Source organism: Sorex araneus, chromosome 8 (genome assembly GCF_027595985.1).
Source record: "Sorex araneus isolate mSorAra2 chromosome 8, mSorAra2.pri, whole genome shotgun sequence".
Taxonomy (NCBI): Eukaryota; Metazoa; Chordata; class Mammalia; order Eulipotyphla; family Soricidae; genus Sorex; species Sorex araneus.
Window position 1 is genome coordinate 62,108,608 of NC_073309.1, and position 18,426 is coordinate 62,127,033.

General features: G+C 35.2%; 1 protein-coding gene across 1 annotated transcript in view; it reads left to right on the plus strand.

Annotated features, from left to right (window-relative positions):
* Positions 1 to 18,426, plus strand: part of COL11A1 (collagen type XI alpha 1 chain) — a 214,953-nt gene that overhangs the window by 50,510 nt on the left and 146,017 nt on the right. Inside the window, exons 5-9 of the mRNA XM_004614663.2 lie at positions 7,476 to 7,604; positions 12,978 to 13,094; positions 13,690 to 13,782; positions 15,663 to 15,908; positions 18,251 to 18,313. Of these exons, the coding sequence (XP_004614720.1) occupies positions 7,476 to 7,604; positions 12,978 to 13,094; positions 13,690 to 13,782; positions 15,663 to 15,908; positions 18,251 to 18,313 (648 nt within the window). The remainder of the gene's footprint in view (positions 1 to 7,475; positions 7,605 to 12,977; positions 13,095 to 13,689; positions 13,783 to 15,662; positions 15,909 to 18,250; positions 18,314 to 18,426) is intronic.

Sequence of the window (18,426 nt, forward strand, 5' to 3'; positions counted from 1 at the left end):
TGTATCTTTTCTCGATGGAATTTACTTAAAGGAAAAGTGGTTTTGAATTTCTTGAAATAGAAATCTTTTTTGGAATTTATTTTACAGCAACCTTTCTTAAATTTCACAGATACAAAAACATTTATAAATTTGATGTTCAAAGTATATCTTCTTTAACGCTCATAAACTACTATAATAATTATATCTTATTTATGGCTAATTTGCAGTTTAAAAATTGGTTATATGTTAATTTTCAGGGTTGCTAGAAAATTAAACGCAAATATGCTTAATTTGTTGGTGTTGAAACAAAGTCTCATAATGTTGAATAAATTAGTTACCCAGAGATCCATCTTTTGAACAAATGTTTATTACATACTCAACTTTGTGCAAATTTTTTTTCCAGAAACTGTGGAAACTAAAGAATAAAAGAGAAAATTTCTTACTTTCACAAAGTCTATATTAGCCAGTGTTTAATTTAATAACTTACTCATAGATTAAGCACAGGTAGAGTCCAGCTATCTGCTGTCTTTTATCTTTGCATATAGACAGTGAACATTTCTGACAAGATCTATTGATTATTTAAAGTTATCAGCTTAGTAACTACATAAAAAGAAGAACCACATACTATATTGGTGCCTTAAACCATTAGTTTTTTCTTCTTATGTTCTCTGAAGGTTTTTGCTGTGTTAACTAGAAAACAAAATTCTAGTCAGGTAATTTTATTTTATTTTTTAAAATTTATTTATTTATTTATTTTTAATTTTTTTATTGAGTCACCATGTGGAAAGTTACAAAGTTTTCAGGTTTAAGTCTCAGTTATACAATGCTCGAATACCCATCCCTTCACCAGTGCACCACCAAGAATCCCATTATAGCTCCACCCCGCAACCCCACACCCCTAACCCCCCAAACCCCTAGCCCCCCCACTCTTAGCCCCCCCCGCCTGTGTAACTAATAAATTTCACTTTACTTTCACTTTGATTGCATTCAATATTTCAACAAAACTCACTATTATTGTTTGGAGAGTCTCTCCCCTAAATTCAGACCTGCTGAAAAGGAAGCATTAGATAATTTGTTTTCCATTGCTGAGGATGAAGAGGTATGAGGTCGAGTGACCACACTTAGCGGCCTCTCGGTTTTGGGTTTCTGTATTTTAGTAACTAAGTCCAGAGAGATATCTGCCAGAAGTTGCATCATTGCCAACTTGTACTTCTCAGTTACATTATATTCCACATATGAGTGCAGTCTTTCTATGTCTGTCTCTTTCTTTCTGACTCATTTCACTCAACATGATACTTTCCATGTTGATCCATTTATATGCAAATTTCATGATTTCATGTTTTCTGACGGCTACATAGTATTCCATTGTGTAGATGTACCAGAGTTTCTTTAACCAGTCATCTGTTTTGGGGCACTCTGGTTTTTTCCAGATTCTGGCTATTGTAAACAGTGCTGCAATGAACATAGAAATACATATGCCATCTTTACTATACCTTTTTGCCTCTCCGGGATATATTCCCAGGAGTGGTATTGCTGGGTCAAATGGAAGCTCAATTTCTAATTTTTTGAGAATCGTCCATATTGTTTTCCAAAAGGGCTGAACCAGTAGACATTCCCACCAGCAATGAAGAAGAGTCCCTTTCTCCCCGCATCCACGCCAGCACCGGTTGCTTTTGTTTTTTGGGATGTGGGCCAGTCTCTGTGGTGTGAGATGATATCTCATGGTTGTTTTGATCTGCATTTCCCTGATGATTAGTGATGTGGAACATTTTCTCATGTGCCTCTGAGCCATTCGGATTTCTTCTTTAGGAAAGTTTCTGTTCATTTCATCAGCCCATTTTTTGATCGGGTTGGCAGTTTTCTTCTTGTGGAGTTCAACCAGTGCATTGTATATCCTTGTTATCAACCCTTTATTGGATGGGTACTGCGTAAATATCCTTTCCCATTCTGTAGATTGTCTTTGTACTTTGGTCACTGTTTCTCTTGAGGTGCAGATGCTTCTTAGTTTGAGATAGTCTGAGTGCGTGCGTGTGTGCGTGCGTGTGCACACGCAGGGATTCCAAACCTGTTGATAAGCATATATCTCTTAGAGCCAAGGGTCCTAGCAACAGAAATTTTAATATGGAACTTTTCAAAACTAGATTCCTGCAGAATTCAGATTCTCAACAGGGGCAATGTAATAAGGCTGCCACAATGCTTTTACTTTGCAAAAATTAGGAAAAGAAATGGAGCCAACCTCTGCTGTGCTCCGGGATTACTGTCGGTTCTGTGCTCAGCGGCCATTCCTGGTGGGGCGTGGGGGCCAGAGTGCCAGGGACTGCAGAATAGTCTGCTGAATGTGGGTTATGGGGGTCACATTTGTTCAACACACATGGAGGGAAAGGTGTAGGTAATTGGGATTTGGATCCGACAGAAAATAGTTTGTAATCCAAAAACAGTGTCATTACCTCATAATGCCAGGCCTCTGTGAATCTTTCTTTTGATTTTCAAAAATAGAAGTATGCCACGCCCCTTCTGCACCCCGCTCTGCCAATTGCGTTCTTTCCCATAATTGTAATATAGTAAATACTAAGGAAACATGTGCCTTTTATATTATGTGTTTTATATAATTAAACTCTCTTCCCAGGCTTAGAACTCTCTGAGTGTAGGCTCAGTGACTGATTTTCCTAGACTGATATTAGTAGGTGTACTCTAACCCCTGGTTACTGTGCCTTCTGCCAGGTTAAATAATCTAATATTACTGCAGCCTGTGCTCAATACCAGATTTATTCAGTCAGATATTACTCCTGTTTTTAAGTGCTAAGGATAATTTAATAGGGCCTGGCTTGACTTAAAAAAAAATCAGCACATAGGTAATTTGCATTTAAAAAGTTAGTATTTATAAATCTGTATTAGTTTTCAATCTGTATTATCAGTCTGTAACATTTGGTTTACAAAGCATCACAAAGTGTTAACAATATAAACATCTTCTCTCAAACTAGTGGCTAGTTTGAGATCTAGGTGTTTCCATGGTCAATTGTTCTGAGGCCTTTCATCTTGGCTTCTAGTCGTGCATATTTTCCTCATGTCTGTCCTTTATTATGTCTGAGTCCTAATTTTCTCTACAAAGAAACCAGTTATTTTGGATTTGGATTCCCCCCAATAACTTCAGATAAGTTTAATTATATCTTTATAGGCCCTAATTTCTGAGAATAAGACTTAAACTATGAATTTCCACCCATAATACTAAATCTAGGAAAATTTAGCAAGCTTATTTACTCTTATATTACAAGTGGAAAAAAAAAAAGGTAGTATGGATGGCTTACAAAAGCAGTGTGGGCTATAAGATTAAAGAAGCATTTTAAGTTGATTTTTTTAAATTGAATCAATGTGAGATGGAAGCTTACAAAGTTGTTTATGATGATGTTTCAGTCATACAGCGTAATTTTTATTGATATTTTATAATTTATGTTGGCTTTGTTGATATAATCCGCCTCTTTATAAGTAGAGAAGAGGAGCATTATAAATTGAGTGAACAAATTAAAAAAAAAATTATTAGTGAATCACCGTGAGGTACAGTTACAAACTTATGAACTTTCATGTTTGCATTTCAGTCATATGGTGATCATTTACCCATCCCTCCACCAGTGCCCATTCTCCTCCACCAATATTCTCAGTATCCCTCACACCACCCAAGTAAAGAAATTTTTATAAATGGAAAACAAATTATTCTGAAAGTAGTCATGATTTATTGTTTAAGAGTTGATCCCCTACGTTTCTCCTTCAATATTTTTCTTAACTGAGTAAATGAATTTTCCATTCTTCCATTCTTTACTTCAGAAACTGCAGAACATCTCTCCACTCCTCTCCGAGGCCTTTTTTGCTCATCTCGCTTTCTATTCCCATCCTACTCCACCATCAGCTTCCAGAGAGTCTCCAAATCCTGCAGCTGTTTTCCTAACATCTCCACACTGTGTCCTGTGATTCATTTCTTTTTCTGCTAACTTAATTTACATTTGTAGCCCAATGAGATGCCTGATCTTAGTGATTCCACATCCTAGTCCCTCATGTTGTCAAATAAAATTTTGTTAAATATAACGCTCAATTTACTCCATTGTTCACAGTTCTGAAAAAGTTACTCAATCATTTGTAGGAGTCAGTTCACCCACATGTTTCAAGTTAATGGAGACAAGAATGTGCTCTAGGGAATTTGAGGATTCATTTTCTAGAACAAAATTTCAGCTGTGTGATTTACTTCAGTGTCAGGGGAGATTAAATTCCTTACTCTAAAAAAAGGCCTGCAATTTAGTGAAATATGTAGGCGATGGATACTTGAGTCTTCTTTTCCAGATAATTCTAAGACCAATATTTTTCTAAAAACATAAGTAATGTTCTACCTAATATTAAACAGCTTAGTCCTTTAGATTCAGATTGGTATTAAAAGTCTTTGAGACTTGGCCCGAAAGTGTAGCTGATAAGGCACGTGCCTTGTACACAGCCAAGGTGGATTCAGTCCCCAAACCCCAGCTGGTCCCCCAAGACTATTCCAGAGTGATCCCTGTGTGCAGAGCCAGGGTTCAACCCTGAGAACAGCTAAGTGTGGCCCCTAAAATAAAACAAAAATGTCTGTGGCATTTTGCAGTTCGTATTCACTAAACTGACATTTGTGAGATACTCTAAAATACTCTTAATTATTTGAATAGTTACAGTTCAATATTAAGCCGGCCTTTGGGTTAGCAATTCAGGTGATACTGAATGATCTCTGCCTTTCTGTGATCTTTCCTATCCGATGCACATGACCCTGTTCATTCACAGGTCATACTATTTGATCACATGTAATTGAACAGTAAAGCTGATAAGAGCATGGTTTTCCTTTACTCATTTTCTGGAATTTGATAGGCTGTGTGTGGTGCATGGTCTAGTGTCTTAAGGCCACTGCCAGTTGTGAGACATTAGAGCAACAGCCCAACAGTGCCTGGTTTCATACATAGAATCAGTCAAATATGAAAGGGCAAACAGTTAACTTTGACACATTGGCACTAGCTTTAAGACGTTAGATTGTTTCTTGATCTCATCTTTAAAGACAATTTCTATTTGATTTTCATACATTCACTTCCTTCACTAAACTTATACTGTAGCACTGTAGCACTGTCATCCTGTTGTTCATAGATTTGCTCGAGCGGGCACCAGTAATGTCTCCAATGTGAGACTTGTTGTTACTGTTTTTGGCATATCAAATAAACCATGGGGAGCTTGTCAGGCTCTGCTGTGCAGGGCGCAGGATACTCTTGGTTGCTTGCCTGGTTCTCTGAGAGGGATGGAGGAATCGAATTCAGGTAGGCTACCTGCAAAGCAAATACCCTACCCTCTGTGCTACACGCATGCAAATACATGCTATAGACCTAATTCAGGGCCATAAATGACAAAGCATTTGTAAAACATCTGATTTTTTAAAAAATCTGATTTTTAACGTTTAAGTGTAAATTATATAGTTATGTGTTAAAGTTTATGGCATTAATACACTAAATTATTGCACTACCATCTTTAGTAAAGTATTATGGTCAAATCAATTTAAATTTTGATTTTTAAGACCATTGAAATAGGAGGTCTTTTTTCCTATGACAATTTTACTTGCAATTTTCTTCTTTTGTGAAAACTTTGATGTTTTTTAAACCTCAATATTTGCAATTCATTTTCTCTTTATGAATGCCTTTGTTAATCTAAAATTACCTCAGAGAAAGTCAGATTAACATAAATCACTGTAAAAAACTCTGAGGAAAAGAGTTCTGTATGTTTTAAATTGGTACTACATGTAATGTCCATATATGTGGAATGTCACAACACAGGCTTTTACAAAAAATAATGCCTATATTTTAATTGGTATTAAATTCTGTTAATAATATGTAAAAAACTACAGAAAAATTGTAATTATTCAAACCGAGAAGCTCTTCTTTAATCAGACTCAATGTTAAAACTAAGAGGACTTACCTCTTCCCCTCAAACAGATATTAGCCCTGACACTATTATGACAAGAATACATCTGTAAACTAATGTGGTCATGACCCACAGATTTTTATCAAAATAGTTTCATTAATTAGATCCATGTGGAAATAAATTACTTCAAGAGCAGAATATTTCCTCTTTTTTTACATGTTTGCATTTCCATAATCTCATGAAATTACAAATCTCTTGAAAGCCATACTGTTAGTTATTCCTAATGTTTATTTTAATTAAAGTAATGCATATTCCTAAGTAAATTGTAATGTATAGTTAGGTCCTTTCTTTTTCTTAATAAAATTATACAATTCCACTGCATCTTAAATTTAGAATCTGTAATTTTCTTATCTTAGAGCAGATTTTAATATTTGCAAGTAGAATTTTCTTTAGATTTATCAGTTGTTTCACATACCAGTTATTAGTTATAATAGATATAAGGGGATATATGTCAGTTATATCATGATACTTAGGTGTTTTGTATATGAGTTATATATGTACTGTATATATCAATTAGATATAAAGGGCACAATAGTTGTGTGTGTGTGTGTGTGTGTATTTAGTTCTTTTTTTTTCTTTTTGGCATACCCAGCTGTGTCAGGGTTTACTCCTGGCTCACGAATTACTCCCGAGCAGAACTGAAATAACTTATTTTGTGCTGCTGTTATGAATAATCTGCTGAAATGATCCAAGGGCAAGGTTTGGTGTTCGGGGAGGAAACATCTGAAATAGTGGTGGTGGGAAGGTGTTAGGTGGTGGGACTGGTGTTGGAATATTAAATGTAAGCAAATATTGTGAACAACTTTATAAAAATAAAATTAGAAAAAGAAAAAAAAAGAATCACTCCTGACAGGGCTCCAAGTGGTCTCAGGTATTAAACAGAGATTAACTGCATGCAAGTCAAGCACCTAATCCTCTGTACTATCTCTCTTTTGGCCCAGATTTACATTTTTTTGTTTTTTGTTTGAAGCAGTTGACCCAGTAGTGCTGGGAGGCTACTACTACCATACCAGGAATGCGACACAAATACATGTGAAGCAAATACTCGCTGCTGAGCCACATACTCAACTTGGTCTACACTTCTAATAATATTTTTATATAAATTTGTCTATCAATGAATCAGTTTCAGCCAATTCATTCATATTAAATAGCAGGAATCCATTGCCTTTATTGGTGTAAATTTGTTTACTAATCTCTGTTAATTACTTAAATTTAACTGTCCTTTGGATAAACTATGAATAAAGTAAAATTGATTCAGAAAACAAAACATATGTACATATATGTATCTATTTATATGTATATATATGTATTTCCTGAGTACAAAATAGAATAGAATTATGGTTTATTATCTAGAGCAATTTTTGCAAAATTCCATGTCAATTACATAAGGCAATTTAGACGTTGAAATGTACTTAAATAACTTTTCTTCTTTGAATACGTCACACAAGCCATTTTGCCTCATGTAATGTTGTGATAGGTGCAGGCTTATTCTCTCTGCTGACAGTATTCATGTCTCTCGGCAGGGAGACATCCAACAGTTGCTGATCACAGGGGACCCCAGAGCTGCCTACGACTACTGTGAGCATTACAGCCCGGACTGTGACTCCTCGGCACCCAAGGCCTCTCAGGCCCAGGAACCTCAGACCGACGAGGTGAGAAATAAGACTAGGGTGGGCACTCTCACCCCAGTGGCCTCACTCTTTGGAGACTTCCATTTATTCCATTTTAATGAAATTATAATTGGCCTTTCAACTTGTTTTTATGTTTTGTGACAGAAATGATCCCCATGAAGATTTCTGGTTTTATTTTTTCCCTCCTCTTTAAGAAAACTTGTGCATGATCTACAAACAGGGTTGAGTTCTGAGAAATATGCCACCATCTCCTAGTGGGTCTTGTGCGCCTTGCCGGCTGTGCTATCTCTCCAGCCTACTTTTACTTTTTATATTCTATACTATGTTTTCCCTTTTGAGTTTTATTTTTTAACATAGAACAGATTGAGATTCTTAATTTTAATTTGTTGTTTTACTTGCTTGTGAGTTCAGTTTGGATTTTACCACTTAAATACTCTAAAGGTATTATTATTTTCAAAGACATGATGAGTTTTTTGCACTGATTTTTTTTCCATAACTTAATACTAACTCTTACAAATGATAGTCTTAAGAATCTGGCAAACAAAGTAAAGGAAAGATAAATTAGTTGGAAATTTGTGATTGTTTCAAAAGTCTCAATTACAGATAGTATTTATAATATTTACTATGTGTGTTCAAGACTAATGAGGTTTACTTGCTCTGTTTCAAGAGAGTTAAGTCTTGTTCTTTTTAGCAACAGATATGGCTCTGATATTTGGAGGAATAAAGATATGCACTCTTAATATATCAACTTTGAGGTCCTTTATTTACTTGGTTTAGGATTGTTAGTCAGATAAACTTATTTTAAATCAAATTAAAATTAGAATTTTTTTCTTAAATACACTGAAAAATAAACTATTTTAGTTGGTTAAATGTCTAGTTAATATTTTCTACAATGCCAAATGTAGTTTTTATTCATTTTTTACTAAAATATATGATGAGAAAAACATCATAATGCTTTCATAAAAGCTATATGAAAAGATCTGAGGTGATGAAATACTTACGTAGTTCTTCTTATACATGTATAGTTATAGATATGTAATATAAATGTTTCTATATATTTATAGTTATATAGTCCTGTTATGTTTTAATTCATACATACCTAGCATCTATATCATATAAACAAATAATGTTACGTTTTTGTGTTATATATCATTATATAGTTCTTTTTAAAAGAATCAACTATTAAAATTTTTTCTTTGTTTTCCAATTCTCATTATTTTCCCTAATTCTTACTTGCAGTGACCCCTCCATTATAAGATGACCATTTAATTTGCATGTGGGGACCTCCTTGCAGTTAAGAGGTGGGCCTCGGGAACTCCCTGCAATTCTCATCTCAGACAGCCTTGCTGGGGGCTCAGTCAAGGGTCCCCAGAATGCAGGCCAACCTAACTGCACGTGCCAGTGATTTGGGAATTACTTAGGTCACCCCTACAATTCTCCAGGGCTCGAGGGGTACACCTACTGATCCCCCAGGAACCATGTGCCAGGGATTGAACTGGAGCCAGCTGTATCCAGCTGTGCCTCAATCTCTATACTATCTTTTGCCCCCAAGATAATAATTTTATACTATTGCTAGTATTTTCCTAACACATTAAGTAAACACAACATTTTTTGCCATTTTTTGGATTCAGGTCTATTCTCATCTACTAGCATTTATGCTAGGTTATTCACAGATCAAATTTGAATTAATTACCTAACATTATGTCTTTCCATGTATATGCATCTAATTGATTTCAACTAGTTCTCTCTTCTTTACCTACTTTGGAGGTATACTCAAAATTCAGTCGTGGGAAGGGTGGATCAGTTCCATGAATAAGTTATAAATCTTCACAGACCAACAAAGCCCTAATTATATTCAGCACTCCTCCAACGGGAATGTTGTGTAAATTTAAAAAATATGTAAACAATGATTATTTCACTGACATGTGAATAACTTCAAGAAAAATAAAAGTCTCTGGTGCCCGAGACGATGTGCATATTGTTTCACACTTTTTCTACCGGCAAGCAACAACCAGAGCCAGTTTGGTTGGTCTCCGTTTGGAATGAGTCCAAATAGATGAAACAATTATTGAACCTAGAAAAGGTTTCCTCCAACAATAGAAAACATGGTATAAAGCTAATTGGTGCTTTGGTACAGATATATATCTGTTCATTAAAATAGATTGATAGGTACATCTGATTTTAATTTTGGTTTGGTGCCATACCTGGTGGCATTACAGTGGAATGCCACCCGGTGTATTTCTCTACAGAGGAGCTCAAGGGACCCTGTGGTTCTGGAAATTGAATGTAGGCAGAGCTTGTTTCCACCCAGCTATGGCTATTTTTGTAGGGGTGTCAGTGGAACTTTCAAGTGGACCTCAGCGTCCCAGGCTGCTCTGGTGGTTCTCAGTCAGACCAGAAGGTTGAATGGTAGGGACTGAAGGGGGTGCTGCTTAGGCCCCACTGTGCTGGAGAAAATCAAGGCATCCCAGCAGGGCCAGGGTCCTGTGGCTGCACCAAGCTCTGCTTGGAGGGACACGTGACATCTGGATCCAACAAGCCTCAGGTGCATGCAAGATGTGTCAGACCCTATAATACCCCCCAGGCCAACATCTCTGATTTTGCACTTTTTAAAAAATTTCTACTTTTTTACAATTTATTTTAGGTGGACATGAATCTAAAGATGTTTTAACTTTTATAACCAAACACATGACATAGACTGCCAGATCTCTGCTGACTTTGATGTTCATGTTTTATTTTCAGATGGTAGCTGGTACATTTTAGAATTTTATTATTTCCATAGCAACATATGCAACCTTTACTGCAGAAAATTACTTATGGAATAATATTCCAGCTCTAGATATGTCTATTTCATATTTAATTCATTATTTCACTTAATGATGTTATTCATACTGCTAGCATTAATTCTCCTATATACAGTTGGCACTTTATCTTGCTAATAAAGGCATGAAACATATTTGCGATTTTTATTTAAACATGATCTTTTAAATTTTATTAAATAATAGAAAAATTTAATTACCATAAAGCTTTGTTGAAGTACTAAAATGCGCATTCTTTGATAATTTAGACATCCTGGAGAGATACAATAATTAACGTGTTTCAATTAATATAAAGAAACTGAACTGTTTTTAGAGAACACTAAAGTCATGTTTATGTTTATATTTCAATATGATCAGTTGAACCACCTAGACATATTCATTCTGGTAAGGCTGTTTTACTCTGGATCATATGTACAGTAATATCTTGGATCAGAATTGTATTTGCCCCATCACAGGTTTTTGTGAAATCATCACTCATTTGCATTTCTGTAACTAATAGCAAAGGTACAGTGATCACACAATGCTAAGTGTTTTGGTCCATGGTTATTATTTTATTTCTTTTTTTCTTTTTTCTTTTTGGGTCACACCCAGAGTTGCACAGGGATTACTCCTGGCTCATGCACTCAGGAATTACTCCTGGAAGTGCTTGGGGGACCATATGGGATGCTGGGAATCAAACCTAGGTCGGCTGTGTGCAAAGCAAATACCCAACCCGCTGTACTATCACTCCAGCTCCCAGATCCATGATTATTTTTTTTTAATTCTTTTATTAATTCGCCATGTGGAAAGTTACAAAGCGTTCAGGTTAAAGTCTCAGTTATACAATGCTCAAACACCCATCCCTTCACCAGTGCACATATTCCACCACCAAGAATCACGATATACCTCCCCCCTTCCCCCCACCTCCCCAGCCCCCCACCCCGCATGTATAACTGGTAAATTTCACTTTACTTTCACTTTACTTTGATTACATTCAATATTTAAACAAAAAAATTCACTATTATTGATTTGGAATTTCTCCCCCCCTAAAGACGATCTGCTGAAAAGAAAGCATTTGGTAATTTGTTCAGATCCATGATTATTTTGATGGCAAGTAAAAAGATTGTTTGAAATGCCAGCAGAGGTTCATTTGTGATATAATTGAAAACTTAACAGATAACGCTTAAAAACTCCTAAAAGTTTGTCTTTAGCATTAAAGTTTTTTGACAACTTGTCTTTTTCCTTAGTATGTTTAATTGTGATATATGACAGATATCTTTGCAGTTTAAGATAAATTCTCTCTTAATGATGACTTTAGTTCTCCTTCACAATGGGAGAATCGTCAAAATCTGTGGGATCTCACCTGGAATTCATATGCTCTACTGTTATTTAATCCCTGTTTATTTTTTAATATTTTTGTTTCACTGAAAAAGATAGATGCTAAGTGTTAAATGTTAAAAATGTACCAGTTTTGTTGTAATAAAACTGTACTCACATGCACACAACTATATGTTAGTTCTGTTTGTAAAGTACTTCACAAACAAAATACCTTAATATTTAATGCTATACTTAGGCGTATTTAAATTATTCTTTCTTATTTAACAAAATATTAATTTATTTCACAGCATTAGTATTCTTCAGATTAAATGTTTGATAGATATTTGATTGACATTGAAGGTGAACACATCATTTAACGTTATACTATATTGTACAAAGTGAGAAACATACTTTTTATTCTCTTTTAAGAGAATAATCTAGAATATGGTACTATTTTCCTATGTGAAGTTAGCTTAAGTAATTTATTATATCTGAGTTGAATACTCCATTTTTGCAGAAAGGTATTTTAAAAAATTACTTTTTATTAATTGAGGACATTTTATTAGTCATTCATATGCCTAATTTTAGTCCTTTTTTATGTTTACAAGTATTCTGTGTTCTTTTTAATCTTTAGTAACAAGAGAAACAGAAACAGAGATTTCTGGTATTTTAAAATTTCATTTTAAACTTTAATTTTTCATTTGTTTTTAGTATTGTGGGATAGAGACTCATTTCATATTCCTGTATTCCTTTCACTCCTCTTTCCTTTATACCATGAAATAAATATCCTTTCATGCTTTTAAAACTTGCCTCCATATTTTTATTTCTAAACATGTAAATTAATGGGATGAGGGTCTTATTGAAATTATAGTATAAGTCTTTTAGAGAAAACTTGTCTATACATTTTTACAAATAAAACCTAACATGAATATTTAACAACTATGTCAAATGCATAGCTGTTACTTTAATTAATATTCAGTAATTAAAAGTTTGAATTCATATTCAGAACTTTTATTTTCCTCAATCTTAATTACTTTTCTGCCTTTAGAAAACCTGCTTTGTTATTTGCTGTATTAGTATACTATGTGTAAGACTATCTCATACTTGATGTAATACAAAATAACATTATTATAACATAGTATAACATTGTATAACAAAGTAACACTATTACTTGTCTCTTAAGGTTTACTGCAGGTAAACCTTAAGACCAGTTCCTCTTGGCTCATTGTATTACCCATCACTAACAAAATCGCGTGATATTTTTTCCTTTGCAATGTAGTATGCTCCTGAGGAAATAATGGAATATGACTATGAGTATGGGGAATCAGAATATAAGGAGGCTGAGAGTGTGACTGAGAGAGCCCCAGTAACTGAGGAGACGATAGCACAGACGGAGGTAAAAATAAAGAGGCTTATGTATGTGATGTCCCTGATGTTTGTTGTCATGGTTCCTCCACCCACCTTTCTCAGGCTTATAACCCTTTTGCTCACCTGGTTTCTATGAACCTGTAACTGATTTTTATTTGGCAGTAGCAATCCCGAAGGAATGATACTCATATTGCTTTGTATATTCTTCCTTTCCTCCATGCTCCTTATTTTCCTTTCTATTTTTATTTATGTTTCCCATTCCATCTTTCACTACACTTTACAGAAAAAGAAACCCAAATTCAAAAAGAAGATGAGGACAGTGGCCAGTAACTCAAAGGAAAAGTCCAAAAAGTTTACACCCCCTAAATCTGACAAAATCGCTTCCAAGAAGAAGAAAACTTATCGAGCAACCGCAAAAACCAAACTAGGGGTCAAGGTAGCAAAGTAAAAGCAATCAAGATCTCTCCCTCTAAGCTGGAAGATCTCTGATGATGAGCCATAGTCCTAACCCAATTAGAAAAATACTCATTTGGCTAATCTGATAATCCAAGTCAATCATCATTTTCATAGATTTGGGATTATTTTATGTTTTCCAAAAGCTTTTTCTTTTACTATATTACTAGGCAAATACCATTGATGATTTTCAAGAATACAACTATGGAACGATGGGAAGTTACCAGACAGAAGCTCCTAGGCGCGTCTCTGGATCAAATGAGGTAATACAGATAGTATGAAGTCACAGTTTATTAAAAGTGTTTTATATTTCTTGGTAAATTTCACTCTGGAAGAATCTATAATCTCTGGGAAAAAATACGATTTTTTCCCTTTTGTTGGGTTCTGAGAAACACTGATGGTTCCTTTACAGAAAAACCAGTTTATTTAAAATCAGTGTCAATTCAGGTTTGCATGAGTCTTTGCTTCATGCAAATGCGAAATTGATCAAGCTGAATTGACTGCTAATTGCTTCTTGATTGCTTCTGGGATTCAGCAAGCATGTTGTGACAAAGGCTTCTCACAACATGATCCTATTTTGAGGAAGAAAATCCTCTGAAGTGAAAATTGTATCATCAAATGATACAATTAGATTTTATTTCATTTGTCCAGTGAGCATTAATTATGAAAGCACACATTCTGAGAAAATGTAGTCTAAGTGGATTTTGATAGCTCTTTATGTTTATTTTTTCAGGAGTATAATGTGAGTTATGGTTAAATAATATATTTCAAACTTTTTATTTTTTTTGCAAATATATAAAGTAGGTAGATATTAAATTGTGCTTAAATTTACATTATTTCTACATTTTTGAAAAAATTCAGTTTGAATTTACTGAATATCTTATAACTTAGTTACTAGAAATATTATGTAGCATGGACCCCAGTGAAACAAATTCCAAATAATCATTTTAAAATATGCATCACTTTTTTACCAGAATTCATCCAGTTTTTAGTTTAGTGTTAAAATTATCTTAATATACTGCACTTCCAATAAGTGGTGTATTCTTTTTGTTTTAAAAAGCATTATTAGACATTTTACTGTAAAAATGTCTAAGGTAATAGTTCACATCATCTTATGCAATATAGCTAATATACTCAATATCAAAATATCAAATCTCAATATCACAACCATCTAGATTTACTATGGGATATAAAGCAAGTTACTTAAAATGAAATAATAGGATTGAGCATATGATTAATAATATGAAATAATATGATTGAGCAGGAGTAAAGCACATGTCTTGCTTTTATGAGACCTGGTTGCAATGCTTTGCATTAAAAAAAAGTGAAATAATAAAATAGAAAGATAAATTATTTCATTGGAACCTCATCAAAACTATACTATGACCAAAACTGAGTACTTAATATAATTCAGATTTATGTTTTTAATAGAATTACTTATAATAAATTTATAGATGTAATTTTTCTATATTTCAAGAAAGTGTTAGTGATATAAGGATTTGCTTTTGTTTGTGCTCATCGTTTTATAAAATTGTATAATGATATACTCTATTTTATTACATTAAATTTTGAAGACTATAATTTGTTTTAAATTTTAAGGTGCTCTTATGTAAACAGTTTCCTATATTCTTGATATTCTGCATAAACATTGCAGTGATATATCTAAGTTGCAATGATAAACATTTTAATGATAAAAATTGGCATTTAAATACTACTTTGGAGTTGAGAATCAGCCTGCATAGCACTTCTGCTGGCATTCATATTATGTAATGATCTTCTGTGAGATGTGAACATTAGGAAAACTTTAACCACATCAGAATGTATTAAACCAGAAAGTCAATATAGGATTTACTAAAGCTTTGTTTCGCTCCCAGTGTGACAAGCAAATACACATGATTTACTCCATGTGGATGTTTGCAGTTTATTAATAAAAGTTCTTTGAAAGCAATATCTATTTGTACATGCCAATGTACAAATATTTCTTTCCATGATAATGAAGGCTGTCTTTCCAGCCGCAAACTTGCTTGAGCACCGCTCAGATTGCTGCCTTTCATGTGCCATCAAACTGAAAATGCAAATGCTTTACTTGCTTTACTAACAGTCAACTTCATCTTCTCCACTTCCTTGAAACTTAAATTAATAGCCAAATCCAGTTGAAGAGGTATTTACGGAAGAATATCTAACTGGAGAGGATTATGGTTCCCAGAGGAAAAATTCCGAGGATACGCTATATGAAAACAAAGGAATAGACGGCAGGGACTCTGATCTGCTAGTAGATGGAGATTTAGGTGAATATGACTTTTATGAATATGAAGATAAGCCAACAAGTCCTACTAATGAAGAATTTGGTCCAGGTGTTCCAGCAGAAACTGATTTCACAGAAACAAGCGTAAGTCAGTATTACGCTCCATGTCATTGTTTGTCTTATTATGGGAATATTTCCATGCTTATCTTGATGTCTTTTATTTGGATATAGACTTTGTTCTTAATTAAATTATAAACATCACTATTAGGACACTCTGATAGAGTCTTCTTTATGGGAATCTTCAACATTTGTGTCAAGCATAAAGCAGTCTATTTGTTTGTTTGTTTTAAAATTTTATTTTATTGAATCACCATATGGAAAGTTACAAAGTTCTCAGGCTTATGTCTCAGTTATACGATACTCAAACACCCATCCCTTCACCCGTGCCCATATTCCACCACCAAAGACCCTAGTATACCTCCCAACCCCCACCCCCCACCCCCCAACCCCACCCTGCTTAGTTGATAAATTTCACTTCATTTTCACTTTACCTTGATTACATTCCATATTTCAACACAAAATTCACTATTGTTGAAGTTTTCCCCCAAGAAAGACAGCCCTACTGCCAATGACGCATTTGATAATTAGTTTTCCATTGCTGATACTGGGGAGATATGAAGTCCCACTGTTTCAAGTACATAGAATTTTTCCCCCTCCTTCCCACGCCACCAAGTTCATGCCTGCTTAATGAATAGTCCTCATATTATGGCTGACACCACGCCGCCCGATGAGAAAAAAGGATATTTCCCTTCCTCGGCTGGCGTGGGGCTATGGCTTAGTTCAGGCTAGAGACATGGCTGCAAGTAGTTTCTGGAACCAAAAGTAGTCTAGTTAGGCTCCGGATTCTGCTTGATCAGCAGCATTGCGGCTGCACAAAAGTGTGGTCACCCGGGTCGAATCTCGGCAGAGCATGCGCTGGTATCGGCCCGAGACTGCCCAAGCATCCCGCTGTTCCAAGTACATAATTTTTTTTTTCCCCTTCCATTCCCGCACCTCTAAGTTTGTGCCTGCTTAATAGACCTCATAATATGGTGGACGCTACACTGCGTTTCTCCCAGAAAAGGGAAAAGAACCGAGAAAGGAGGATATTTCCTCACCTCGGCTGGCGTGGGGCTTTGGCTTAGTTCATAGTCTAGAGAAATGGCTGCTACTTTGATTACCTTCAATATTTCAACAAAAAAACTCAGTGTTATTGTTTGGAGTTTACCCCCACAGTCAGACCTGCTAAAAAGGAACCATTTCACATTGCTGACAATTAAGAGATATTAGGTTTTGGATTTTTATATGAAGTCCAGGGAAAATTCTGCCAGAAATTGCATCACTGCAAGCTTTTACTTCCCTTTTGTGGTGCTCATATGATGGAGAAGCCTGGAGAGAAAAATCCTGCCCTGCTGGCGGTGCATGGGCCAGTGGCTCCGATCACACAGTCTGGAGGCATTTTTGGGGAGCTGCTCATGTCCAAAGTAGTTCAGTTGCCTTCGGGGTCGAGCTCGTGGAGCAGCAGAAAGGAAAGTACCCGTGTGGCGCTGTGCTTAAATATCGGCAAAGGGCGGATCCGGCAATCTCGCCCCCTGGGATCTCCCGGGCTTCCCATGGGTACCTGCATTCTGTGATCTAAAAACCGGCAGTCGCCTCGCTGAGTTCAATAAGGAAGAGTTGAGAGAGAAAAAACCCTGCCCTGCTGGCGGTGCATGGGCCAGTGCCTCCGATTACACAGTCTGGAGGCATTTTTGGGGAGCTGCTCGTGTCCAAAGTAGTTCAGTTGCCTCCGGGGTCGAGCTTGTGGAGCAGAAGAAAGGCTAAAGCAGTCTATTTGAACGTATAATCTTAAGTAGAGTTGCTCCAAATTTTTCAGTCATTGATAAGATTAAAATATGGTTATTGACAAATCTTTGTCACTAGAAGACAGGGCAATTCTCTAATAGTGTGGAGGTTGGGGGAAGAAGGCCAGACTATATGAACAGGCAGTGTATAAGGCTTGGGAGCACATTGGTGGGGGTTGGGGTGTGGTGGAGGAAGGTGGTTCTAGTAATTTTGTATACGGGTACCAAGAAACATTGTTGTAACCTCCTAAGTTATAACCATTGTACTATATTGTTTAAAATATGTGTTGTTATAGTTTCAAGCAAATCTAATTTCTGATACTTAGATAATAGTATTTAATTATGATATTTATTTGGGGTACTAATTGAGGACTATAAGTATCTATTTATTATTTTAAGAAATAATTAGTCACAGTCACTGTTATTGATGATGTTCATTCTACTTTCCTTTTTATATTTTCAATACTTGAAACTTGATAACGTCCTACTAAAATACCTATTTAGAAGATGATGGTAAATGTACCCAGGTGACTAATTTTCTTTTTGAAATATTAATTACCTTATTTACTTCTCAGCATGCTGTTCAAATTTTTAATTTCACAGGTAAATGGACATGGTGCTTATGGAGAAAAGGGACAGAAAGGAGAGCCAGCAGTAGTGGAACCTGTAAGTACTGGTGTGAATTAATTTTAAACTTGATGTAGTTGTTCAGTTTATAGTAAGGGCCATTATCACTTTACATAGCTTTGTATGTTGTATACATTATTATAAACATTGTA